The following is a 25804-nucleotide window of genomic DNA, read 5'->3' on the forward strand; positions in this document are numbered from 1 at the left end:
GTTGAAATTTATGGTATTTGCAAGAAAGCTTTACAGTTTTTCTTGATTGCTTTGAAGCAGCCGTCACTTGAAACTCCACATTTTCAAAACAGTTAACACACCTGCCTAAACAGTGTCACTGATGGCAAAATGACACATTTTGTTTGCAAAAGGCTCTAACCATGCCAAAACATTTAAAATATGCAACAAAAGCTAATTTTGCCTTCAAAACAACACAACTTGCAAACACTTGTTTACTTATATGAGCTCTTTCAGTCAATCATTACACAATGGACAACAAAATACAAAACACACAACTCAGTGTGAATCAATGCACCATTGCTTGTCATTGTAGCCTATAGCCAGTGTCATTTGTCTTTCTATATAGGCTGTGTCAAATTAGCCTTTTTGCAAAGAATTGGATCCAGAATAAGAAATACGTTGATACAATTTTTATTGAATACATGATCCTTCTTTTTGTAACTGTGGCTGAAAACTGAAATACCGCATATAATAACTAAATATTACAGAAAAAATTGTAAACCAAAATACAGTAAAATCTATTGTAAGACATAGCCACTACTCAAACTCAGTCTCTTCTGTCTTGAGGATGGGGCCACGTGGCCTCATCCACATCACATTCAATATCCTCTCTTGCAAGGCACCTAGGGAAAAATCAGGCTTACAGACTGATTGCTAATTGAAGATTTGTGTGAAGCAGTGTCAAACAGGTGCTTTAGTGATTTCACACTGATCTTGGTAGTTTCTAATAGTTAGGAATAGATGGTTTCTCTTTGGTTACCATAGCTAAAACAATGGAGTTTGGACTGCTTGAATGGCATCCGTGTTATCTGTTTTGCAAAAGGGTGGGAAAATGCATCAATCCAATGAGAACAAGTTTACACATTTGCAATATGTGTCTTCTGCTCTGATGGGTTAGTGATGATGAAAACTGAGTGGGTCCTAGTTTTCTTTAAACAGGTCAAAGCAATCAAGAAAAACTGTAACTTGACCACAAAAAATGTGGACATTAAAAAAACAAACAAGCAAAGTAAGTCAGATTTTTGCAACATCATGTTTAAGCTATGATAAGATCAAATTAATGTATTCCAAGAGAACAGGAAACAGAAGTACAAAAATAGACGCATTTAAAGCAACTTTAAAAATAAATGTAAATGCAGAACACACACAAAATAAATAAAGGTACTGAAACCAAAAATTGTCAAATAAAGGTCACATATAAAAATCACTTCATCAAGCGACATCAAAATGTTTACATTTATTATCTGACATCACTTTTGTTATCATTATTTTATGCCTACTGTCCGATTATGCACAGGGCTCCTGTATAAATGCTAATGCTGCATAAATATTGTAAAAATACTCTGGAAATTTGTTTTCAGCATTTAAAAAGTTGTTGAATAAAATGACAGGGGATATATTTTCAATATGAAATGAGTTCACGTTTAGCTATAATGTGTAATTTTATATGACAAATACTTTAACTGGAATTTTTGTTCAGATTAAGCTTCCTTTTTCACAAGACAAACTACCCATATATGGGCAACTTGTAATGATAGGAATATTGTGCAAGTGCTTGAGTGCGTGTGTGCGTGTGTCTGTGTGTGCGTGAGGGGCAGTTGGTATAAGAAACACCTAAAAGCAGCACAGTCTCATAACTTCCTGCAAGTGGTGTTAGGAACACATCAACAGGCCACAGGAACCGTAAGTCAGACTCTTACAAAATTGAGGTTTTAACTTTTAATTTTAAATCAGATTTTACACATTTCTTTTGTTAAATGTTAAACAGCCTATTTTCATGGTGCGAACTACTTAATATATGAAAATATGATTTGCAAATTTTTGGGGAGTCTCAGTCTAAAATATTGAGAATGTGTTATTTTATCATGTTAGGTATTTTTAGTCAGATAGATATTGGTTAGATACTTTATGTATTAGAAATGTTTAGTGGAGATAGGATGTCTAGTTAGACTGTTAAATGCTTAGTCATGTTTATGAGTTTCTACAGGGTACATCTGGTCAAAGATAACTAGAGAGAAAAGTTGATGACTGTCAGCAGACAGGATGTTTAATATTATTATTATGACGTGTAGAACTGTAGCCTTAGCCATAATATAAACACACAACTCAGTGTGAATCAATGCACCATTGCTTGTCATTGTAGCCTATAGCCAGTGTCATTTGTCTTTCTATATAGGCTGTGTCAAATTAGCCTTTTTGCAAAGAATTGGATCCAGAATAAGAAATACGTTGATACAATTTTTATTGAATACATGATCCTTCTTTTTGTAACTGTGGCTGAAAACTGAAATACCGCATATAATAACTAAATATTACAGAAAAAATTGTAAACCAAAATACAGTAAAATCTATTGTAAGACATAGCCACTACTCAAACTCAGTCTCTTCTGTCTTGAGGATGGGGCCACGTGGCCTCATCCACATCACATTCAATATCCTCTCTTGCAAGGCACCTAGGGAAAAATCAGGCTTACAGACTGATTGCTAATTGAAGATTTGTGTGAAGCAGTGTCAAACAGGTGCTTTAGTGATTTCACACTGATCTTGGTAGTTTCTAATAGTTAGGAATAGATGGTTTCTCTTTGGTTACCATAGCTAAAACAATGGAGTTTGGACTGCTTGAATGGCATCCGTGTTATCTGTTTTGCAAAAGGGTGGGAAAATGCATCAATCCAATGAGAACAAGTTTACACATTTGCAATATGTGTCTTCTGCTCTGATGGGTTAGTTATGATGAAAACTGAGTGGGTCCTAGTTTTCTTTAAACAGGTCAAAGCAATCAAGAAAAACTGTAACTTGACCACAAAAATGTGGACATTAAAAAAACAAACAAGCAAAGTAAGTCAGGTTTTTGCAACATCATGTTTAAGCTATGATAAGATCAAATTAATGTATTCCAAGAGAACAGGAAACAGAAGTACAAAAATAGACGCATTTAAAGCAACTTTAAAAATAAATGTAAATGCAGAACACACACAAAATAAATAAAGGTACTGAAACCAAAAATTGTCAAATAAAGGTCACATATAAAAATCACTTCATCAAGCGACATCAAAATGTTTACATTTATTATCTGACATCACTTTTGTTATCATTATTTTATGCCTACTGTCCGATTATGCACAGGGCTCCTGTATAAATGCTAATGCTGCATAAATATTGTAAAAATACTCTGGAAATTTGTTTTCAGCATTTAAAAAGTTGTTGAATAAAATGACAGGGGATATATTTTCAATATGAAATGAGTTCACGTTTAGCTATAATGTGTAATTTTATATGACAAATACTTTAACTGGAATTTTTGTTCAGATTAAGCTTCCTTTTTCACAAGACAAACTACCCATATATGGGCAACTTGTAATGATAGGAATATTGTGCAAGTGCTTGAGTGCGTGTGTGCGTGTGTCTGTGTGTGCGTGAGGGGCAGTTGGTATAAGAAACACCTAAAAGCAGCACAGTCTCATAACTTCCTGCAAGTGGTGTTAGGAACACATCAACAGGCCACAGGAACCGTAAGTCAGACTCTTACAAAATTGAGGTTTTAACTTTTAATTTTAAATCAGATTTTACACATTTCTTTTGTTAAATGTTAAACAGCCTATTTTCATGGTGCGAACTACTTAATATATGAAAATATGATTTGCAAATTTTTGGGGAGTCTCAGTCTAAAATATTGAGAATGTGTTATTTTATCATGTTAGGTATTTTTAGTCAGATAGATATTGGTTAGATACTTTATGTATTAGAAATGTTTAGTGGAGATAGGATGTCTAGTTAGACTGTTAAATGCTTAGTCATGTTTATGAGTTTCTACAGGGTACATCTGGTCAAAGATAACTAGAGAGAAAAGTTGATGACTGTCAGCAGACAGGATGTTTAATATTATTATTATGACGTGTAGAACTGTAGCCTTAGCCATAATATGTTCTTATGTTTAAGTCACGACATGTTACTAGAGGTCGTGTGAGAATGTTTGTAGTGACCTCCTCTGGCTGGCATAGTCATCACATTATGTTTAATGTCATGACATGTCACTAGAGGTCGTGAGAATGTTTTTAGCTACACCCCACTTAATCAACAGACACGAACACACACATTGATTTGCTTCATGTTTTGACTACTGCTATGACCAGCTGCAGAACTGGTAAGAGAGACGTCTCGGTTGACGTTTCTGTGTAGTATGGGGCTAGCCCAACCGAAGAGATATAATGTATAGGTCTGGTGGGTTCAGGGTCTTTCATCTTACATCTGCCTGCGAGCAGTTTGGAGGTGCAAGATGCCTGAGCGTGTAATGTTAATTTTACCTGTGATCCTTTGAATAAATCAGCACTGTTTTGTAGTTACTTGGACTGTCTCGTCTCTCAGAGTCAGTATGGTAAAAAGTACCGGGTACAACAGTCATATAGGCTATTTCTGTTTTTTTGTTGTATTTTTATCATCATGGATCCTGCGTAAAATTAGGCTATTATTGTTTATTACTGATTGATTTGAATACAGACTTAGGTTTATTACTGATTGATTTGAATACAGATACTGGTTTTGTGTCGAAAAACACAGAGGAGTTTCTAGACATAAAGCTCTACTGGCACACATGTCCTAGTGAAAGGGGTCTACGCCTATGGAAACGCGTCTCCATGGGGAAAGATTTCGACACAACACCAGCCTGCACGCAATTCTTACCATCACCATCGAAACCTGGCACCGCAGTAAACTTCACTTTAACTCAAAGATGACCAAATCAGTGTTTCTTGATCATGTCAGTTTCCTGACCTGAAGAACTGACTTAACTTCCCACACAGTCTGCGCATGAATAGACATTTGCCGTGTAGGCTACAGATCATAGTGGCAGAAATTAAAAAACAAGGCAGCTTAAGTTTTAAGTTACAGCCAGTGTGGCACACGCAAGGGGCTTGGTTTACCCTCTCACGTTTGTAAAACAGAAAACAGGTAATAAATTTATGAGCCATAACACTCCAGAATACAAAGGTGTAGGTAAACGGTCTCTCGCTGCTCTCTGCGCCTCCGTGGTGCTGAAATACTCACACCACCGGCTACTTTACACCCACTTTTCTATTCTTATTACTGCTATTCTAATGAATTCTAATGAATACGAATAATTGTTTTTAAAAAAAGCTAAACCACGTGCTTAAGAAATGTTTAACCTGACCATGAAGAAGTGGGGAGAAAGCGAGCTCCCCAGAGAGCCGTGTTTGCACACTGTCTTGGGCTAATCAACATAATTATTGTAAATTTTTATATTTGTTTTACATGAAACATTTGTCTCCCTTTATTGTTACTTTAATCATCAGAGGCTGCCAAGTGTTATAATGCTATATTTCTGAAAACCTTTTCACCTACAGCTTTAACCAACCATGGAACCCACGAACAGCACGGACTATGACTATGACTACAATTTCACAATTGAAGGTTTGACCCCTAATTCCTGAAGTTTTGACCCCCAAGATTCAACCAATCCAGATAATGGCTCTGGTGTGGTACAGCCTTGTGATCCTGCTCGGCGTCCCTGGAAATGCTCTGGTGGTGTGGGTGACAGGGTTCTGCACAATTGAAGGTTTGACCCCTGAGATTCAACCAATCCAGATAATGGCTCTGGTGTCGTACAGCTTTGTGATCTTGCTCGGCGTCCCTGGAAATGCTCTGGTGGTGTGGGTGACAGGGTTCTGCATGCCCCGCTCTGTCACGTCCCTCTGGTTCCTCAATCTCGCGCTGGCTGATCTTCTGTGCTGCCTCTCCATCCCCTTACTCATGGTCCCTTTAGTCCACGATGACCACTGGCACTTTGGCCCGCTGGCCTGCACATTGGTCAAAGGCCTGTTTTTCTTGGTGATGTACTGCAGTGTCCTGCAACTGGTTTTGATCAGTGTGGATCGCTGGCTCATGGTTAGCAAACCCGTTTGGTGCCAGAACAACAGGCGACCTAAGCAAGCTGCCTTCGGGTGTGTTGCTGTCTGGTGCTTGGCCCTGTTAGGTAGCATCCCCCAGTTTGTCTACACCAAGGAGATTGATGCAGGTGAACACAAGCGAGAGTGTACAGGGGTGTACACCAAGGTCAGTGGCTGGATGGTTACCTCCTTCCGCTTCCTGCTGGGATTCTTCCTCCCTTTCCTGGTCATTGTGATCTGCCACTTGGTGGTGTACAGGAGAACACAGAGAGGACTGTCACGTGGTCGGACACGTTCCAAGCGAACAGTGAGAGTCATCTTTGCTGTGGTGCTGACCTTCTTCCTGTGCTGGCTGCCTCTGCACATTGTGGACTTTGTGACGTTGGTCATCCCTCGAAGTTCCATTCACAGCCCAAACATTTACCTGGCACACGTTTTAACACTCTGCATAGCATATTTCAACAGTTGCCTCAATCCACTGCTCTATGTGTGTCTGGGCCAAAGCTTCAAAGACAGCATGAACCGGTCCCTGCGCAACATGCTCAACTTCATCAACGAGGACCCTACAACCAGGATGAGCATCGCTACGACTGACACCAAGAGCACGAGCACTGGAAAGGAAATGACTAAAATCTGAAGGTGTGATTTTGATGTATACAATATTCTCACATAAGGCTGAGGTTTGCACTGAAATCGCTGATGTAGTTTAACAGGAACCAACTCCATGTACTGCACTGTGCTTGAGTGACACATTTGCTGTAAATCATTTTAAGTGGATTCAGCTTAAAAACCTCCAGAGACATTTTAATGCATATACTCTACAATGAAAATATATCTATGAGCCCCCCCTCCCCCAAAAAATAAACAAAAACCCTCAGAAAAATGCCACAAAACACATCTGCTTTTATCCATCATTGTGATTTCCATGATTCATGAATATTCAAATATTTGCTAATGAGCCCAGGTGTCTGGCACCGCCCACCACTGCCCCCTCCAAGGTAGATGGTGAAATCATTGTGTATCCAGTTTGGTCTCACGGCACAATGTTTTACAGCCACATTGGCCCACAGCGTAAGACGCAGTAGTGTAACAGTAATGTTTAAAATTGTGATGTAGCAACATCTGTTGTATTGCAGCCAGGTGTTCTTCTTCATTGTCTTCTTTCTGGTGTTTTATGAGGGTTGTAAAACAAAAAAAAAGGGGGCATTGCTGCCACGAACTGTAGAAGTGGCAACTAACATGTAGGGTGCATTGAAGGCATATGGTTAATGTTAAAACCACTACACATTGGTGGTTGGGGTGCATGGATGGATCAAACAAATACCTGAATGTCATACAGCGAATCTGAGATTGTGTATTTTAAGGGTTTTGCTTGTTTTTAATTGTTTTAACTGAGCCCTGGGCCTTTTCCCAGCCTTATTCTTCAAGTTTGTGAGCCTAAATCTAGTCATGTGGTTTCTGTGCCTAAACATAAGCATACTTTAAGTTTCAATGTACTTTCATTTTCAAATTTCAATTGAGAAAAATGTTGCAGTGTCACATTTTTCAAGGTGTGACTGTGAGAATAGTACGTTCTGTGTTGCAGACCAATGTAGCTATTACACATTTTGCTGTGAGACTGGGTTGGTGTATCAGTATAGGTTCAGACCCAGACTCTGATGAGGAGTCTGCTGTTCAACAAAGTTAGCGATTGGCAGACGTCTCAGAAAGTGTTGGTAGCACCTTGTAAAACATTTTAATGGGAAAAATACTGGACACAGCTTTTCCTATGTGTGACTAATGTTTACTATGAACAAATGTTGTGCAGTCATTGTAAAAGGATGCTCTTCAGCATAAAGAAATTAGGAAACTGCTCATCCTAAAAGTTTATTGCTCTTGAGGTTGGGAGGCCAGAAGACATGCAGCCTTCTGATAAAAACACGTAGTGACCTGGCCCTATGCTAGGAGGGAAGTGCTTCACTGGTGTGACTAAGATTACAACTCAGCAAATATACTTTACACTGAGCTGTATAACTACTACTCAAAGGGTTCACTCCTTTGAGCATTTGCAGTTTGGGTGTGCAGAGACACTCTCAATGGCTGTTGTATGCTCCTTCTTGCAAGAATATTAGAAGATGGCTTGATAATTTTCAAAAGTCTCAGCATTCCTTAAATTTTTCTAACACATTTGCTGTTAGTTTGTAATTGGTGGTTGACATAGTTAGTACTGCTGTGTGTTTTCACTTTGTCACATTGTTATTAAGCAAAATGTGTAAATGTATTTAGTCTGGCTAAGAGTGTGTTAGTATGTCAGTGATCCAAAACAGAGAGAACCCTGAGATTGGGGTACAGCGGAGGAATGTGAAAACAGTCCGTTAGTGGCAAACTATGCACCTACACCAGTCAGTATAGTGGAGGGAAAATGTTTATGGGATATGAAAATAAAAAAAATGCTCTAAATGTGAGTTAACAGAACCTATAGTGAATAATTAGTTCAACCTTGTTTTATGAGTTTTGAAATGGAAAACTGTTTGGTGAACTGAATGTGAAATAAGTGGGGTGTATTAATGAAAAGAGACCAGGTGATTTCACCTACTCTCTGTATGATATTTTAAAATTGCATACTGGCCAATTAAACTGTGACTTTAGTGAGCACACCCACTTGGTATTTGACGTGTGCGTATGTGTGTCTGTGTTATAATAATGTAAAGTTGTAATGTAAAGCTATAACTGCACAACAATAACTATTGGCTAATCTGTAACATTTCCTGTAAATGCTCATATTACATGCAAAAAGTTTCTGAGTTTTGCTCTTACATAATCCTGGACCGCATCTGATATTAATAGAATTACAGAAATAGCATGATCTCTGCATTACTTTGTGTTTTAAATAAATATCTGCAGACAGACATTAGATAAGATGAAGAGAATATTATTATGTATAATAAACAATTTGTTCTTGTGACAGATTTGAAAACAGTCTCGTTCTCTTCTATAACGAGTTCACTCATAGACCACTAGAAGAAGCCACACTCAAACGCTCTGCTGCTGAATGGATCAAGTGCAAAAGGCTTCTTGACTAAGTCCCTTTGTTTTAATGTATCGCACCCTAAGACAGTAGATACAGATGAGAGAAGAGGCTGAACATGTAATATTTAGTGATGTTTGTAGCTTTGTCAAATAAGGGCATTTTATCCAAATGTGAAACTCAGCAAATGTAAATAGTTATTTCCGCATCAACACCTGCCTAATGCATACATTCATTCCAAACAAGGCCACATGATGGTATATACAAAAACATATGTATTTACAAGAGTGTGTTAGTCTGTGTCCCTGTGTCAATGAATCTGTACACTTAAACATACTCTATATGCATGCATGTACATTGGTCCCTTACGGTGGCCTCTAAAGCCCATTACTGACCCATGGATAGCTCTTAAATTATGCTCCTGAAAACAGCTGCTGAAGAAGAGAGTTCCCTTTAGTATGAATCCAAGATTTACAAAGAGGCAGAGCTGAGCATCTTATCTGATAACGATAAAGGTACAGTACAATTTCTGCTCAGAACTTCACAGTCAGCCCTTGACATTTCAGACCGTAGGAAAATATAAACACCAATTTATACAACAACCCCTGCACAAAGAGGAAGTTCAGAACAAATCCTTGGTCTAATTTCTTACCACACAAAACAGATGTAGTAATGCTTTATTTTACAGGTCTATAATTTCTGAACAATATCTTAATAATTCGGTTCTGTGCATTATTTTTATGGACAAAATTTTTAGGCGCAGCCAGGGGCCGGAGGGAGTCTGGTTTGGAGACCACAGGATCTCGTCTCTGCTTTTTGCAGACGACGTTGTCCTGTTGGCTCCATCAAACCAGGACCTCCAGCGAGCACTGGGGCGATTTGCAGCAGAGTGTGAAGCGGCTGCGATGAGAATCAGCACCTCCAAATCCGAGGCCATGGTTCTCAGTCGGAAAAGGGTGGCTTGTTCCCTTCAGGTTGGTGGGGAGTTCCTGCCTCAAGTGGAGGAGTTCAAGTATCTTGGGGTCTTGTTCATGAGTGAGGGAATGATTAATCAGATGGAACATTGTGGGTGTGGGGTAAGAATGTTAACACTCTGTAATAACTCTTTAGTATATTACTTGTGTGGCGTAGAAGATAATTATCTATGAGTAATTATATAGAATGTTAACACTCTGTAATAATTCTGTAGTATATTACTTGTGTGGTGTAGAGGATAATTATTTATGTAGAGATACTGCTTAGGACTTAAAAGTTGTAAGATGATGTCATGGGGTAGGACTAGATAAGTCTAACTTCTTCCTACTCCGTTCAAGCATGTACTAGGTATAAGTAAATTGATATTGGATTATTATTGTTGGATATGTGTGAAATTACATGTGTTGACATATCAACTGTTTTACATGTTTGAATGAATAAATCAAATCAAAAATCAAATCAAATCAAGGATGGAACGGGAGACTGACAGGCGGATCGGTGCAGCTTCCGCAGTAATGCGGTCGATGTACCGGTCCATCGTGGTGAAGAAGACATTCCTTTCAAGACATTTCCTGGAAAGAGCTGTGTAGTTTGGTTGAGAGAAAGTGGAGACAGCATTCAAATGATAAACCTCTGGATAATTCATTTCAATTAATTATAGCCTAAGTTTTTGGCTAGTGCAGAGTAGGCCAGCTAACCATCCAAGATGTGCAAATGAGAATAAAATTTCCAATAATAGATGGATATTCAACTAATATGTACTTGAGTTTAAATGAAGTTGTTTTTTCAAGGAAATTCAAACAATTAGTACCAAATGAGACAGTCTTTTCATTCAAATATCCTCAGCGCCTGATTTACCACTGCTGCGACAGAGGGAACTGCAACAGAAATTTCACCTAAGGCAAAAGCAGGTGTAAAATGTCCTCAGAGAGGCAGCTGTTAGTCATTTGAGATCTTGTCAGAGTTAAGAACATGCTTGAGGAGGGAAGATGATGTTTGTAAATCACATAGCTCGCCAGAGGAGAATGTGAGGGACTTTGAGGTCAAAACATGCTTTAGTTACTGAACAAAATAAAAATGAGTTGACTGGCAGAAGACTGTGTGATAGAAGCTCCAAAATATGTTTGCTGATTTCTTCAACCAGAGCCTACTAAGGTAAACAATCTTTTCTACTGTGACTCTCAGGCCACCTGTGAGCAGTACAGGTACATCCATACCAGCTGAAACACATTCAAATGAACAGAGCTGCAGCTGCACTCATTTACATCAATGTCAATAAATATGCTGCTAAATTTAAAAGTTGTGGCACCACAATATAGCAAATATCCCCCGTAGTTTCTGATGGTTGTCACCTACAAGATAAATTCAGCCAGAAACAACAAGCAGATGATCTCTAATCAGAAGAAGACTGGAGGTCTTTAATTTTGTCCATTAATGTAAATGTCTCTCAATAAAAACACACTGCAATTAGAGGGAGGCAGAGTGTAAAGACTGGACTGGTTGGTGACCAAAGGTAGTATCCACAGTGTAGCTCTGACTTTACAACACAGTAGTAAACGTTACAGGACTGAACATTTCCTCATACAGTAGTCATGACTTTGAGGGACCCTGAGCGGAATCTGAGGATCTTCTTTTTAAGAGCATGAGAAGCTTTGATCTTGACAAAGGCTTTTGGTTGAGAGGGAGCATTGGCAGTGGCCTGTGGTGAAGGTGAAGATGAGGAGGAAGTAGAAACGAGGCGTGGTGGCAGCTGCTGAGGCCACACCAGCCCTCCACTCTCATCCGAGTCACTGGACAGTGAGCTGGAGGCTGGAGAATACACCTCACTCGTGCTGGACTCTGACTCTGCGGGGGCGGCGGCAGCATAGCCCTCCTCTTCCTGACAGAGAGGTGCTCTCTCTTCAAAGTCTGTGTGCCAGCGCTGTGTATGCTGGTGCTGCTGCTGGTAGTTCTGGGGTTGGGAGCGTTGACAAGCATGACCATGGCGAGCTTTTCGAAGTGGCTGTCTATATGCGTGCCCTGTTTGGGTCTCCCCCTCATCCTGGCTTAGCTCCAGGTTGGAGCACCAGCGTCGGCTCCCGTTGTGGCTGTTGTTGCCCACCTGTGGTCCAGAGACCTGGCCTTGGTCCCCTCTGCCATGGTGCCTCTCTGTGGTGCTGTATCTGCGCTCAGGCAGCACCCGTTGGCTGAGGAGGCTGTTTTCAGATTGAGAGTGACTGGTTTTACTGCTTGATTTCTTGGATCTCTGTCGCTCCTTGTGGCCTTTCTTACAGGATTTGGACATGGAGTTGGGGTGGTCTACAGAGGTGATACCTCGGGTGGACTTAGACTGCTCTGGGTTGTAATGTCTAGAGGCGCACAAAGGAACACGGTAAGCTTGTCCAGGGATATACTGAGCATTAACTAAACTGTGTTTGTGATGAAAAGAGGCCTGTGGATGGTGAGGGGATGCAGGTTCACAACAAGGATCAGGAGGCCCAGCACCACACTTGGAGTCCAGGGAGGACAGAGGTGACGGTAGCCTCCCAGCCAGAGAGTGCAGTTTGGACTCGGGGTAGGGCAGAGACAGATAACAGCCCTCCTCCAAAGATGGGGCCTCTCCTCCGCAGGCCTCCCCTTGTAGCAGGTCACAACCAAAGCTCTGGTTATTAGGGTTTGCAGAAAAGTCACCATGGGGCTTTAGATGAGAATCAGGAAAGTGTTGCTCTGTGGTAAAAGGAGGAGTTCTCCTGTGTAGGGAGCTGTGTCCGGAGGCACTGCAGTATGGAGATTCAGGGCCCAGGGTGGTACGAGGCTGGCATGGCCTTGATGAGAGGGTATGCCGTTGGATGAGAGTTAGGATGTAGCTCTCCACCCTCAAGGCATGCTGGTAGTCCTCTTCTGTGACTTCATCATCTGCAGGCTGCTGCTGCCATGTGTGGGTGTCTCCACTGGGGTCCCACTGCCATGAATCCACTCCCGTGCCCTCTTCTGTGATGCCCTCCAGAGGTGGGTAAGGGGCAGAAAAAGAGCGAGGTAGGCTGGTACATAGGACTGGCAGATCCAACTCTCCATTCGGCATAAGGGGATCTTCTAATTACAGAGATATTTAATTAGAATGCTACATAAAAAAGCATAAAAAAGATGTGAATTATTCATGTTGTGCTGTTCATGTAAGATATTTTATATTTACACATCTCAAAGTATATGATTGGATTTTAGCTGCTAGCTAAGAAAACAGCTTTGTTTAAATAATTATCTAAAAGCATTTATTTTGGTTATCCATTTTATTTATCGATTAAGCTGTCAATTTAAATGCTTAGTTTCACCACTCATATACGTCTTGGTGCAGATTTTAAGCACACATTTTTCATTTAATGCCATAAAACACTATGTTTGTATGTACTGTATTTGTTTTAGCTGTGGTGATTTCATCTTGTTCTTTTCACCTGGTGTTCACACTATTTCCTGATTCTGACTTTGAACAACCAGTATGATGGCAGTCCAAACTTCGTATTTCAAAATGAGTCCCTTTAAAAAACCCGGTGTGACATCGTTTAGTACACCTTTTTAATGTCTTTGGATGAGTTACAAGAAATAAATGTGAGAGAAGAATAACAAACTGGCTGTTTTTAATTTTAGAAAAATGAAAAGAGATGTGCACATGCTCAGAATCTGAGCTGTTATCATGCTAAAATGGTAAAATTGTATCCTAAAAATTGTGACACTTTACTTACATTAAATTTGTTGTATCATACTCGTTGCGTTGCTGTTTCTAAAAAGATATTTTTAGGTGTTACCCATTCTTTTCAGATCTCCTAGTTTTCCTTACCCACAGATTTTGACCTGTCATCGGTTACAAGACAGGACGAGACCATCTCTGATCTTCCTTTTGGTGATTGACCCTCACTTGATTTGTAGAAACCTAGGGAAAAGTGCAATTAGAATGAAAAAAATGCTGCTTGAACAATAAGAGCAGAAATAAACTATCACAAACATATTGTAAAGATATTTCACAATGCAAAGAGAAAACATGAATTTTGTTGTACAATTCAATGATTTCATGCAGAAAATTCACTTTCGGATTGTATCAAAAGTGAGTAAATGGCAAAGTGCATGCTTAGAAAACTCTTAATTACATGTGTAACCAAGCCGTGATGAAAGAAAAGGTTTACAAGTGCCAGAATACCAGAAGTCGGATGACTGTCTCCTGCCTCTCCTTGAGCTCCATTACAGCAGCCATAATCGGTGTTGATCCTCAGCTCTCCCACCTGCTGTTCCAGCGCCTGCATCAGGCCCCATGGGGAGCTCTGAAGAGCACTCTGAAACACAAATACACAGTCTGTCTTTTTTTCTGTCTGTATCAGTGATTTCAACAGCACAGCAAAAGACTGAAAGAATTCTCGCAAATTATGGGTTTGCAGAAATGCTAAAGGCAGAAACACAGCTGTGAATCCTACACTGCTTGTTTCTCCAGCTGCACACCAACATTCATGCAGTTTGACACTCACAATCAGTCACCTGTTGAAATATGTGCTGAGATTTGTATTGCGGTGTCCTGTATTAGTACATACAGTAGATGAGTTGAATTCAAGTTATTTATCTCCAGACCACAATTCTATATCAATCAGAAGATAATGTTCATGAGTTGGTAAAGCCAAAAGAATGGAATGTGGTGATGCCCCTTTGGATGAACTGTAATCACTTCAGTGAACCTTCAGCTTTTCTTCTTGTGACAGCATCAGCTCAAAATTCCAAATAATTTGGTTTATGTCCAAATAGTATTTTATGTTTAGTGCTAATTGGCAAATACTAGCATGCTAACACAAAAACTAATATGCTTAACATGGTAAACGTACTGTACATGTTAAAAGTCAGCATATTAATGTTGTTACCGTGAGCGTGTTAGCTTGTTGACATGATATCAGTGTTATTGGGATTATGAATATCCCACTATTAATAGAATAATTATGGCTGAGAACCTGACTTTTCTGAAATCTCCATTATATCTGACTTGACACTTAATACAGCAGCCACTGTTAAAGGCACCACTGTTGATCTTCCGGTACCAAATTCCATAAGTCAAGTTTGAAAAACCGGCATGTGCTTGTGTCTCAAAACTTTAACGGGCACAGAGAAATATCCTAGAAAACCAGGGAGGACAAAAGTGTGATCTTTGGGTCGATGAACAAATCAGTCCTTGAGCTTGAACTCCTTTGTCCTGCAGATTAAATGCAGTCATATTGCAAGTGCTAATTGACCCAAGCTAACCTGTGTTTCCCCACACAATCTCTTCACCCCCAAACACTGTCACTTCTTTTGTCTAAACAAAGGTACTTATTGTCTTAGTTGAAGCAAAGCATTATGGTGTTACTATATCAATATGATTTTGTGTTGAAGAAGCAAAGTGTGCTATGAGCTTACTGCTGCTGGGTAAAGAAATAGCTGGGAGGAGGGGAGCCTATTGCAAATCAATTAATCAATGATTCTGCTTCACACAATTGATTTCTTGCTGTCTCTTTGTGGCCATGCCCACAAATGCACACGCGCATGCACACTGCAGAAGTCATGGTGCTGATTATTAAATGATAATGCTGCTGAAAAGAAACAAACCTTTGTGGACAAATAAAGCAAACACAGGACACAATATTAGAGAAGGCTCACACTGTAGATGGGACCACTGGGCAGGCTGGTCTTTGATTGTGCTCTATTATTAATGGTCTCACACTGGCTCCCTGACACTCTGCACACTTCATTACTGTTTTACCTCATCCTCTGGTGGGGGATGGGGGCGACAGAGGACATGGTGCAGCCAGCCTCACCTAGCCATTCAGCTGTTAACACACTGGGTGTAGGCTACAACACACCAGGACCACCTAGAATCCAGGACATTATGACATTGAGAGCGTGTAGGAAAAGTGGGAGACTGAAGAATTTACAGCCAAGAGACGAGTGAGAGTGGGATATAAGATTCTGCAGAAGAGATTTTATGTAGAATAGTCACCGGGAGAAAGCTTTAGAAATGATACTGCCAGGATTTAGAAATCTATTTAACAGGGCACACAAGCAGCCGTGCTGCCGGACCCTGTTTAATTAAAGCAATGTTGTGACTGGCTCCACACAGAGAAGGCTGTGGGAATCCGGAAATATACACACACACCCACACACACAAGACACCCTGCCCCCAGTTGTACTGCATGACTACGGCTCGCTTCCTTCTTTAAACACACAGACACATTTTAAATGCTTTATTAAAATAAGGTGAATTAAAGAGGGTGAGGAGGATGAATGTGCAAACACAGAAAGGTGCATACATAACCATAACCATAATGAAAGGCATTCATTAGCCTGCTCTGACCCTAAGTGCACGGCGGTGTGGGTTGGCTGCAAATGAAGTCTCTAAAAAAAGACAAGCTTTTGTACCTGACAGCTGTGGGACCAGCTCAGTGTGTGGACATAGTGTTTGCAAATGTATGGACAACCTGGTTTATCTGTGTGCGTGTATTTTAGCAGCTCTTTTCTAAAGAGGCCAACAAGAACCAAGCGGAAGAGACCATCCGGTGAGTCATTTCACTGACCAGTCATTGCTGAGTAGACTAACGGCTTGATACTCTCACTAATGATGTGCAGCTGTCTTCCCAAGGACACACACACCCTGACCGATGAACCAGCATTTCAGCAAAGGCTCAAAGCAAAAGCAAAAGAGCCATACACCTCTTCTTGCATAAGGAATGTCCTTTTCATATACCTATAGAGACATATGCAAATGATAAAGTAAATGCTTAAATCAATAAAGTGAATTCATTTTAAACATGACTTCAGCAAGCACTCCTTCACAAAGACAGATGTATATCACACACTCATTTCACATATTCATGTATTTTCCTCCACCCTCTTCAAACATTCACAGCAGGGTAGCTGAGAGGGAGGTCAGAGCTTCATGCTTTCGCAGCTGCTGTCTGACCTCCCACAGCTATCAACACCTTGAACACCACATACTGTATCCAGCAGAAAAGGTCTCTCAGCCTGACTGGAGCCATATAGACAGCTACACTCACATATAGACACACACAGACAGACAGCGCGGGTCTCAGGGGTCAGCTGTTTCTGCATCACACAGTGAACTGTACATTTTGCAGGCTTTAACCCACATGGAAGATGAGATTGGGGATTTGGCTGGGACGCAGATGGTGACCTGATATTATAAAGACGCAGTTTGAGACATCAATTACAGTCCTGTCCGGTAAAAGATTTCTCCAAGGACTTTACCGTGTAATTACTCACACGCTTGGATAAGCACTACAGTTAATAAACATCGATCCGATGACGGGTTGCACAGAAAATGAAAATGGAAAAAAAAATATGTGGTCCTACGGGGGAATGTGTGTCACTGCTTTGCTGAAAATGGCTGCGACACAGTGACAGCTCAGCCAGTGATAGCAATGTAAGGTTCGTGCGCGCATGTGGCGCACTGGAAACCCTCATACCCTCATTTTCGGCTACATCTTTAAGTTGGTTTCATAATTAGCTCAACTCTAGTTTTCTAGGAGAATTATAAAACCAATTGGCATTGCAATCATAGCATGTTTTACCCAACTGACGCCAGTGTCCAAGGCCACATGTATCTTCTCTGTCACCGGGGCCTCGACCAGCATCATTAGTATTCTGCCCCATGTGCGCCTATTGTTAGGCCCCTGGTAGAGTAGGAGGGAGGGAGGAAGGAAAGGAGGTGTGAAGACGAGGCGGCTGATTTAATTTCTTTTGCACCCTCTTTAATAATAGCTTTCTATTGTAGTATTGTTGAGACAAGGTTGGGGACTGTACGAGAGCAGCAGCCAAACAGAAACCAAACTCCCAGCCCCAACATTTAAACTTTCAAGCAGCATCACGAAAAATAAAACAAAACACCACAGAAACCATCATAAACATAAGAGATGGTGCATACAAACAGCCTTCTGTGGGGGACATGCCATTAGTAATGCGTCTCTGAAACTTTAATTTGTTTTGATTAACCAAATCCTGCGCCATTGGAACAGCCTATTGTGCAATTGGGCTTGAGACATAGTCTAAATAATGCAGAGGATATTTAGCTATAACATAAACATGTTAGCTGTAACAGCAGCATGCAATGTGGAGGAATAATTCATACTTTTATTATCTGTAAAGAGCACAGTTAAAAGCTTGTTAAGTAGTAAAGCCTACAAAAGTCCATGATGAAGGAACAATGGGCCATTAAAGAGTCGGTCTGTGTCACCAACGGAGGGTGCTCCACCCCCGATTTCGTTACCCTGATGCATTAATCTTAGCCTAACGCACAGAAACGCGTTACATCCTTTCAAACAGAGATGCTATTAATCAAGTTGAACAACTTCTTTTGCAGAGGTCACCTCTACACAAAAAGCGCAGCCAAAACCAAGAGTCCACCCGAAGGTCGATTACAATGAGGGTACGCTGTAAAGGCTATATACTCAAATGTATATGATTATTTATAGAAAACTGTGCAGGACAATGGTGCGTGCAAGGGTTAAAGGTAGGGTAATATGGTGAGCCAGCACGGCAGAGCTGCTGGAAAGTAAACATGCAGTAAAAGGCAACATAAACTTCTTACCAGCTGGCGCCTCAGTGTCAAGTTTTCCTGCCCCCAGCTGCTGAAACACGCCAGCTCTCCTCTGGTGCGGTCCTGGGGCAGGGGATCTCCCAGAGTCAGCGCTCCCAGCACCAGGCACTCCTGCCTCTGCTTGCGGAGCTCCAGCTCACACAACCCAGCCAGACTCGTCTCCAGGCGCTCCTTGGTCCGACTGCGCTCCACGGTCACCGGGTACGAGAACGCCCGGTGCATGCCTCAAGTATCCCAGGATTATCTGCTCAATAAAATCTAGTTATCTCCCTTATTTGGTGTTCCTCCAGTTAGTCCAGATTTACGAGGGCAATCGCAGGCTATAAAGGGCCATGCTGCAGCTCATTCCTAGAGGTAGAGCGGTTGCCTTGAAGCAGCATGCTTTCCCAGATCTTCAATGCGCTATACATTTTCTATTTTGCAGCTGTCAAACGGAGGCATGGAGCTCCACCCTCTGCGACCTGCCAAGGCGAGAAAGTGGGGACACATCCGCCGTTTGGAAATCCAATCTCAGCCTTCATTGGATGCCAGAGGCTGGTGGGCTGCTGCAAGTAACGTCGTCCCATCCCCCTCGATTCATTAGGCGTCGACCTCACCCATATACTCATCCTGGCCTGGGACTAATGGGCCCACTTCCGGGGACGGCTATTTCTGGGAGTGCAGTAAAATACCGATTTAATATGCTGAAACAATTAGCAGCAAAGAAACGAATAAAACAATCTAAAACACCTGGTGAAGAAAGCTGCAAAAATGAATCCAGCACTTTGACAAAATGCAGTGCATGAATTACAACATAAGATTAAAATTTTGTAATCACCTAATTAAAATAAATATATTAGTATGATAATTCATGGCACAGCAGAGACAGTGGAGACATTATTTGTATTTGTATAAATACCGCATTTTGTTTACAACACAATTATTGTAAGCATGATTATTTAAGAACCATTTCTTTAATAATCTCCAGCTCACTGGTGTGCCTGCATGTCTACAGCTTGAAGAATGTTGAACACCATGATAGGGAAAACCGGAAACATGGAAAAACCAAAGCAGCAGACAGAACCTGATTTAGAAACAAGGCACTGGATAAACTAGGTTTGGAACATTAATATTATATTTGTGCAAAAATGGAGAAAATGCACCAGCAACATCATCATCGCTTTCACCTAAGTTTAGAGCCAGTCCTAGGCTAATTCATGGGCAATGAATGCAACAGTAATTAAAGTGAGACATCAGGGACTCCTAGGGACCCTATGTACAAGCTGCTCTCAACATAGTAGCTGTACTGTAGATACAGCTCCCAAAGGAACAATCCTTTCACCAAAGGTCTTTTGAGTTTACTTTAGTTTTGAAAGTGCAGTAGCAGGTGAATATTTCATCATGGTGCCTGATGTAATCTTCCTCTGTATTACTTCCAAGGTCAAACATACCGGATATTTAAAAATAAAATCCATGTTTACTGTAAGGAAAACTGAGATTAAGTCACAAGTTTTATGAATGAAGTATGATTTGTCAAAGTAAAGTATAAATAAAGCAATAGTTCCAAAAACAGAAACACTGTTTGGTCATTTTTTTTATTCATACTTCCAAACTCTACTTCACAAGAACCAAAAAGCCACTTTTATCTTCAGTCTGTATGAGGCAAAGTCTTCGGCAAGTCAAAACCCACGCACAGCGCAGGTTGGATTCTTTTGTCAGTGTGTGTGCGCACAATGCAGATACACACACACCGTATGCTTACAGTATATTTATCTCATGTATAAATTTGACTAAAAGTCTCTCTAGAGATCAAAACAGTTACTAAAAAAAAGACAGCAGTTTTTTTTTGAACAGAACTACACATCTTTTTTTTTAAATCAAGATACACTCAACGAAGAGCATTTGCTATGAGTTACATCAGTGGTCACTTCCAGGAGCTTGCATGTGATTATCATGTATTACCCAAGGCTGCTAGTTAGTACTGTACTGTATGTTGTATGGGTGGCACTGATGTCTTTACTAATGTTTCGCTCTGTCTGTGACTGCAAGGCAAATGCCAATTAATATAGTTAATGAAGTGTATAATTCATTAGTTGTAATGCAGACACCTGTGGGTGCATACTACAGAGGTAAGGCTTGAAAACAAAGCCAAATTTGACAACAATGAAAAGAATGGAGTGAGTGAAAGGAACGATGACGGTGAAAGCACCAGACCTAATTTGCAGACTTGTTAAGATAACCTGTTTGACTCATCCTTGAAGAGTAAAATCAGGTGTCAGTAAAACCAAAGTTTGCAATCAAAACTAACTTAATCAAGCATTTACCATGTCATCTTCTAAACAGCTGGGAATGCTTGCATTTTTTTTGACAAAAAAGGGTGATTCAGGCTTTTGGAAAAGAAGAAAACAAAATAAAACAATGTCAGCATATGCTTAAAAAAAACTCTTTAAAGCATTTCAATCACATTTTCATAAATATAACATTTCTGTACCATCATTTACTTCAGATCCCTCAACCTTTTGTACTTTATTCTGTTGTAGCTTTAATTTCAAATTGATAAAAGAATAATTTTTGCCCATCAATCCACACTCATTAACCCAAGTGGCCAGGGGGATTTGTTGGGTTTTTCTATATGTAATATGTGGGATGATTTTTGTTGTGATTTGGTGCTATACAACTAAAACAAACTTTGCAAATTTTTGAATAATCAAAAACTGAAATTGGTAATTTAAAAACGAATAAAGCTGCAAGTCTTCATGCCTAAGGATTTAGACAGTTTATCCAATTCCTCCTGGAAGATCCTCTCAAGCTCTGTCAGATTGGATTGGAAGCATCTGTCAACTATAGCTTCAGGTCTCCCCACAGATGTTCCATATATGGGGTTTTGCTGGGCCACTCCAGGACACTTACTTGACCTGAAGGCACTACAGTATTTGCCTTGGCTTCAGGTCAGGTGAACCATTGCCCTAGTCTCAGGCTGCATGAACTCTGGGGTAGGTTTTCTTGAAGAACCTCGCTGTTTTTGGCTGCATTTATCCTTCCCTCATTCCTAATCAGCTTCCCTGCCCCTGCTGTTGAGAAGCACACCCATAGCATTCTCCTTCCACCACCATGCTTCATTGTAGGGGTGGTATTGTCCAGGTGATGAGCAGTTCCTGGTGGTTGCCAGATACAGTGCTTGGAGTTCTGCTCAAAGAGTTCAGTTTTTGTGTCATCAGATCTCGAGTCTTTTTTCTCGTGCTCCCCAAGTCCTTTTAAATACCGTTTGACAAACTCAACGTGGCCTTTCATATGCCTTTTACTTGAAGTGGCTTTTGTCTAGCCACGCTACCATAAAGGACTTACTGATGGAGCTGCTGAGATGGCAGGATCTCTCATCTATGTACTGGACGGCTGAAGCTCTGTTAGAGTGACTGTTGGTCAACTCCCTAGTCAAGGCCCTTTTTTTAGGTTACTCAGCCCTGGTGATTCCAAACTTCCTCCATTTCACAACTATTAGGGCCACAGCACTCCTGTGAACACTTAAAGCTTTAGAAATGTTTTTTTTATTTATATTTATACTGAGGGACTTTATATACATGCACAGCTGTGTACCTTTTTAACTATGCCCAATCAATTCAATTTTACACAAGTAAACTCCAAGTTCCAGACATTTCAAGTAAAAGTAACGCAAACAAGATGCACCTGGACACAGCAAAGCCTCTGAATACTTTTGCAAATAAAAGATTTCAGTTTTTGATATTCAGAAAATCATGTTTTCACTTGTCATTATGGCAATTTTACCTATCTAAAATGAAATCTAGTGTTCGATCTAGTGCTCAAAAAGCAAAGGGGTCTGGATACTTTATGAAACAACTATACATAACGCATAACTTTACTATAATCTTTCAGTGTCAACAGGATTGTGAAAATTATTTCTATAAAACAGAAAACATTTCCAACTAGACATTCTAAAGGGTTCCTTGTGCTATTATTACTCAGTGCCTTCAATACGCACACACAGCAGGGGTCCAATCCTGAAGTTTTTTGTTTTCACTAACACGCCACGCAGGCACACAGTACAGACACCTTCCCCTCATACAGACCACTCATTCTCGCTCCCTGAAATAGACAAGAAAAATGTCAGGTTGGACTTGTTCTGCTTGAGATGGGCTTGAAAGCTTCACATGTGATCACCTCAAAAATGTCCTATCTGACCAAAAGTAACACTATTTTGAGCAGTAACAAATCAGTAGGATTAAAATCCAGCTTCTTTAAAACTGAGTTTGAATGTTGTGAATCACCGGTGTGGTTATTAAATTAAATGAGACATACTGGTGAAACAATTTCCTCAGCCCTGCATTCACCTCCAAACTAAACTGCTGCTGTTTCTCATTCTCATTCTTTATCTGAAAAGGCCTTAAAGTGCTTCACCTTTTCTTCTTTTTACACACCGAGGGATTTCTTATTTGGATGTGCTTTCATCACTTAAGTCTGCCTGCTAAAAATACATAACATACACATTAAATACTTCTTTTAAAATAACATAAAGGTACTTTTCTCTTTTCTGCTCCTTTCTTTTGGTTCTATTTGGATGCATAAAGTTAATTCTCATGCTTATATTCCATCCAAGACAGACATTTTTACGTTTTATGAAATACACTATTTTGCTTTTTGCTGACAGTTGACAATGAAAAGACTACACATAAATATACAGTATACTGTATGTATATATATGCACACACACGTATGTATGTACATATAATCCCAGTAGTATTAACTAATAATCATAAATTTGGATCAAACTCATTGGCAAGAAGTCACCTTATTTATAGGTAAAGATGACAATACAGTTATTTGAGAAAGCCCGCTGTTTGGCTTTACATGGATTTGAATATATTGTCACTTTTACCTGTGTTGAAAGAACTCGTCTTGTTCTGTCCATGATTAGTCAACCAGGTACAGCCTAATTAACTCAAGAAGATTCTCGTGTGTGTAATGTTTAAAGAATCAGTTGTACTATGCGATTGTGACCCTGATGAAGGCTGCAGAATAAAGTGATTTCTTGTCATTGAATGTAATCCTAATTCACAAACATGAAGCTAGAGCCAGGGGCCAGGTAGCATTGTAGAATACAGACGATAAATAACTAGCTAGCTGCTAGCTGAACAAGGAGAAGAAGAAGCTGCTAGAACTAGCTGCTTGGCTAGCTGTTTTCTTCAATTTGTAGTGTTTACGCTAAACTATGTTAGCGTAAAGACTGGAAAAGGGGAAACAACTTGTGAAACTAGCTAACTAGTTGCTGGTTTATATTTAATGTAAGAAAGTGGTATTAATCTTCTCATGTAAATTTCAGCAAGAAAGCAAATGAGTACATTTCCATTTTAGTAAAGAGTAGTCTAGCTACTAGTGTGGTAACATGGACAAAGAGTTGCTCACAGGGGACAGATAAAGAATTAATCTCCAAAATGACGTCAATCATTTACAAAAGAAAAATCATTAAGTTCATCTTTCAGACTAAAACCTCTGTCAACTATGGATTCAGTATGTGTCAAAATGTGAAATCAGTGTTTAGTTCAAACAATAAAACAAAACTGGAAAAATGGGTGTAACTTTTTTCAAATGCCAGATATTTCATTTTGGAACAAACTCATCAATTGTAAACTGTACCCTGGTGGGGCTAATGCAAGGCAGCATCCAAACGCATTAGCATTAAAAAAAGGCAGTCTGGCTGCAGGAGCCAGAAAAGAAAACATTAAGAAACATACAAGTGTGGAATGGTAAAAATGTCACCGATACAGTACGCACTTGTGCGCACACGCACGCATGCACGCACTCTCATACAGGCACACAGTCACACAAGTGCGCGAATATAATCGCGCGAATGCAGAATCATACTTGCACACTGGACATGTCACAGACATATCTGGCATGCACTTTTAGAAGAAAACACCTTTAGTTAGAAATTCTTTAACTGGTCTAGAACTCTGATCATTTTTATATATACATAAATTAACAATAAATATAGGTAATGTTTATATATTTTGAAATATATATTAAATGAAATATTCTTATATATTTCAAATATATTCATAGAACTCTTTCTAATTTGAAACATTTTTAAAGAGTTATAGTCACAGTTTAGTAATAAAACATGTAAGAACACAGATCTCTGTACTGGTCTGGCTGCAGCATCCCTTTTTTCAAAGATTAATAATTTGTGATCAAAGTCCAGCCTTTTTGTCAGGCTAATACATTCTACTTCATTAGAAGGAAGGGGAACGATGCAATGTAAGGTAGCTGTCAGTGTGGCAGGGGCTACCAATCATTTACTTGCATGTAAGGTTAAAAATACTGGCTTAGGTGTTTTCATTCTTTAGACCCTACCTGTAAATAGTTCAACACAATGGTACGACAGGGAACCAGCCCTGACAGTAATTGTATACTCCCGGGTCAAACAAGGCAAGGAGCTTCCAACTACACTACTTCTTCTCCTTTTTGGTTGTGGGATGATACTGCTTCTCTGATCACCTGGAGGCTTTTTAAAGGGACACTGCAGCGAGGACCTCAAGGGGATGATTGGTATGGAACAGTCAAGAGAGTATAGAAAGCCATTAAGTCTCGGAAAGACCCTCCCCCCCTCCTTTGACTCCTTCTCTCCTCTTTTTCTATTTTTTGTTGTTATTGACACACATAGACTGGAACTGAACCACATTAACACTGACTGAGGGGAGCTAGGTTGTCTTAATGCATGCAGTAGTTTTCCTTCTTTCTCTCTGCCACTCCCCTGTTCAACATGGCTTACAGTAGGATGCGTTTGGAGAGAAAGAGAATAGAAGGAAACAGTTCTCCTATAGTTGTAGTGGAGGTGCACCAAGTCTCGCACCTCCCTGCAATGCCTCAGTGATGTTGGGGATACCTCAGTTCCTGTGTGTGTGTGATAGGGGCACTTTCTGTCCATGATTTCCTCCTTGTGCGCTGGAGATGACTGTTCCTCTCTTTCTCTCTGCTGGACCAGCTTGCTGTTGGCCCGGCCTTCCCCTCTGTCCTCTCTCTATGTCTTGCTGTTGCAGTGCATACTGGTTCACAAATAAAATGGGTCCTATATTGCACAGCATGCCCTCATGGCCTTGCCCTGTTGTGTCAATGATAGCGACTTCTCTTTTCCTCAGTCTCTGGGGTGTAGTCCCTTAAACCAATGCCTCGCTGGAGGTTCAATAAAGAATCTTTCATCTAACAAAGAAAAACAAGAGGAAAAAAAAGAAAAAAGAACATGTTAGCTTGTTTATTAAAGACAAAATTACACAGATGTATGCTTCATGTACTGCATATATAACTAACTAC

At 40.2% G+C, this 25804-nt stretch overlaps 3 protein-coding genes across 21 annotated transcripts in view; 1 reads left to right on the forward strand and 2 right to left on the reverse strand.

The window, feature by feature from the left end:
* Window positions 1-1515: 1515 nt before the first annotated feature.
* On the forward strand, window positions 1516-9689 carry c5ar1 (complement C5a receptor 1). Of its 3 annotated transcripts, none has more exons than XM_020600442.1 (3): window positions 1516-1704; window positions 5382-5448; window positions 5594-9689. In XM_020600442.1, the coding sequence occupies exons 2-3, from the start codon at window positions 5394-5396 to the stop codon at window positions 6559-6561; spliced, it is 1023 nt and encodes a 340-aa protein (XP_020456098.1). In that variant the 5' UTR covers window positions 1516-1704; window positions 5382-5393; the 3' UTR covers window positions 6562-9689. The 3 variants fall into 3 exon arrangements, with proteins under 3 accessions (XP_020456098.1, XP_020456097.1, XP_020456099.1); XM_020600441.1 differs by lacking the exon at window positions 1516-1704 and adding an exon at window positions 3345-3533; XM_020600443.1 differs by lacking the exons at window positions 1516-1704; window positions 5382-5448 and adding an exon at window positions 5465-5545 and having other exon boundaries at window positions 5669-9689.
* A 748-nt stretch (window positions 9690-10437) lies between these two features.
* On the reverse strand, window positions 10438-19265 carry dact3b (dishevelled-binding antagonist of beta-catenin 3b). Of its 2 annotated transcripts, none has more exons than XM_020600430.1 (4): window positions 18494-19265; window positions 14075-14207; window positions 13718-13810; window positions 10438-12975 (listed from the first exon to the last, which is right to left on the reverse strand). In XM_020600430.1, the coding sequence occupies exons 1-4, from the start codon at window positions 18722-18724 to the stop codon at window positions 11486-11488; spliced, it is 1947 nt and encodes a 648-aa protein (XP_020456086.1). In that variant the 5' UTR covers window positions 18725-19265; the 3' UTR covers window positions 10438-11485. The 2 variants fall into 2 exon arrangements, with proteins under 2 accessions (XP_020456086.1, XP_020456085.1); XM_020600429.1 differs by having other exon boundaries at window positions 10438-12978.
* A 5306-nt stretch (window positions 19266-24571) lies between these two features.
* The window catches only part of gramd1bb (GRAM domain containing 1Bb), a 100626-nt gene continuing 99393 nt past the window's right edge, over window positions 24572-25804 (reverse strand). For all 16 annotated transcript variants that reach the window (XM_020600415.1, XM_020600421.1, XM_020600420.1 and 13 more), the window contains one exon: window positions 24572-25693. In XM_020600415.1, the coding sequence (XP_020456071.1) occupies window positions 25604-25693 (90 nt within the window). In that variant the 3' untranslated portion in view covers window positions 24572-25603. The remainder of the gene's footprint in view (window positions 25694-25804) is intronic.

Source organism: Monopterus albus, unplaced genomic scaffold (genome assembly GCF_001952655.1).
Source record: "Monopterus albus unplaced genomic scaffold, M_albus_1.0 scaffold46.1, whole genome shotgun sequence".
In the NCBI taxonomy this organism is placed as follows: domain Eukaryota; kingdom Metazoa; phylum Chordata; class Actinopteri; order Synbranchiformes; family Synbranchidae; genus Monopterus; species Monopterus albus.

What these genes read in the sequence shown, in the direction of transcription:
- c5ar1 (XM_020600442.1), top strand. Translation starts at nt 5,394, where the DNA reads ATGGAACCCACGAACAGCACGGACTATGACTATGACTACAATTTCACA. An exon ending in CTACAATTTCACAATTGAAG is followed by an intron (nt 5,449 to 5,593) that starts GTTTGACCCCTA and finishes GCACAATTGAAG; the next exon opens with GTTTGACCCCTGAGATTCAA.
- dact3b (XM_020600429.1), bottom strand. Translation starts at nt 18,724, where the DNA reads ATGCACCGGGCGTTCTCGTACCCGGTGACCGTGGAGCGCAGTCGGACC. An exon ending in TGACACTGAGGCGCCAGCTG is followed by an intron (nt 14,208 to 18,493) that starts GTAAGAAGTTTA and finishes TTTGTGTTTCAG; the next exon opens with AGTGCTCTTCAGAGCTCCCC. An exon ending in AGACAGTCATCCGACTTCTG is followed by an intron (nt 13,811 to 14,074) that starts GTATTCTGGCAC and finishes ACTTTTCCCTAG; the next exon opens with GTTTCTACAAATCAAGTGAG.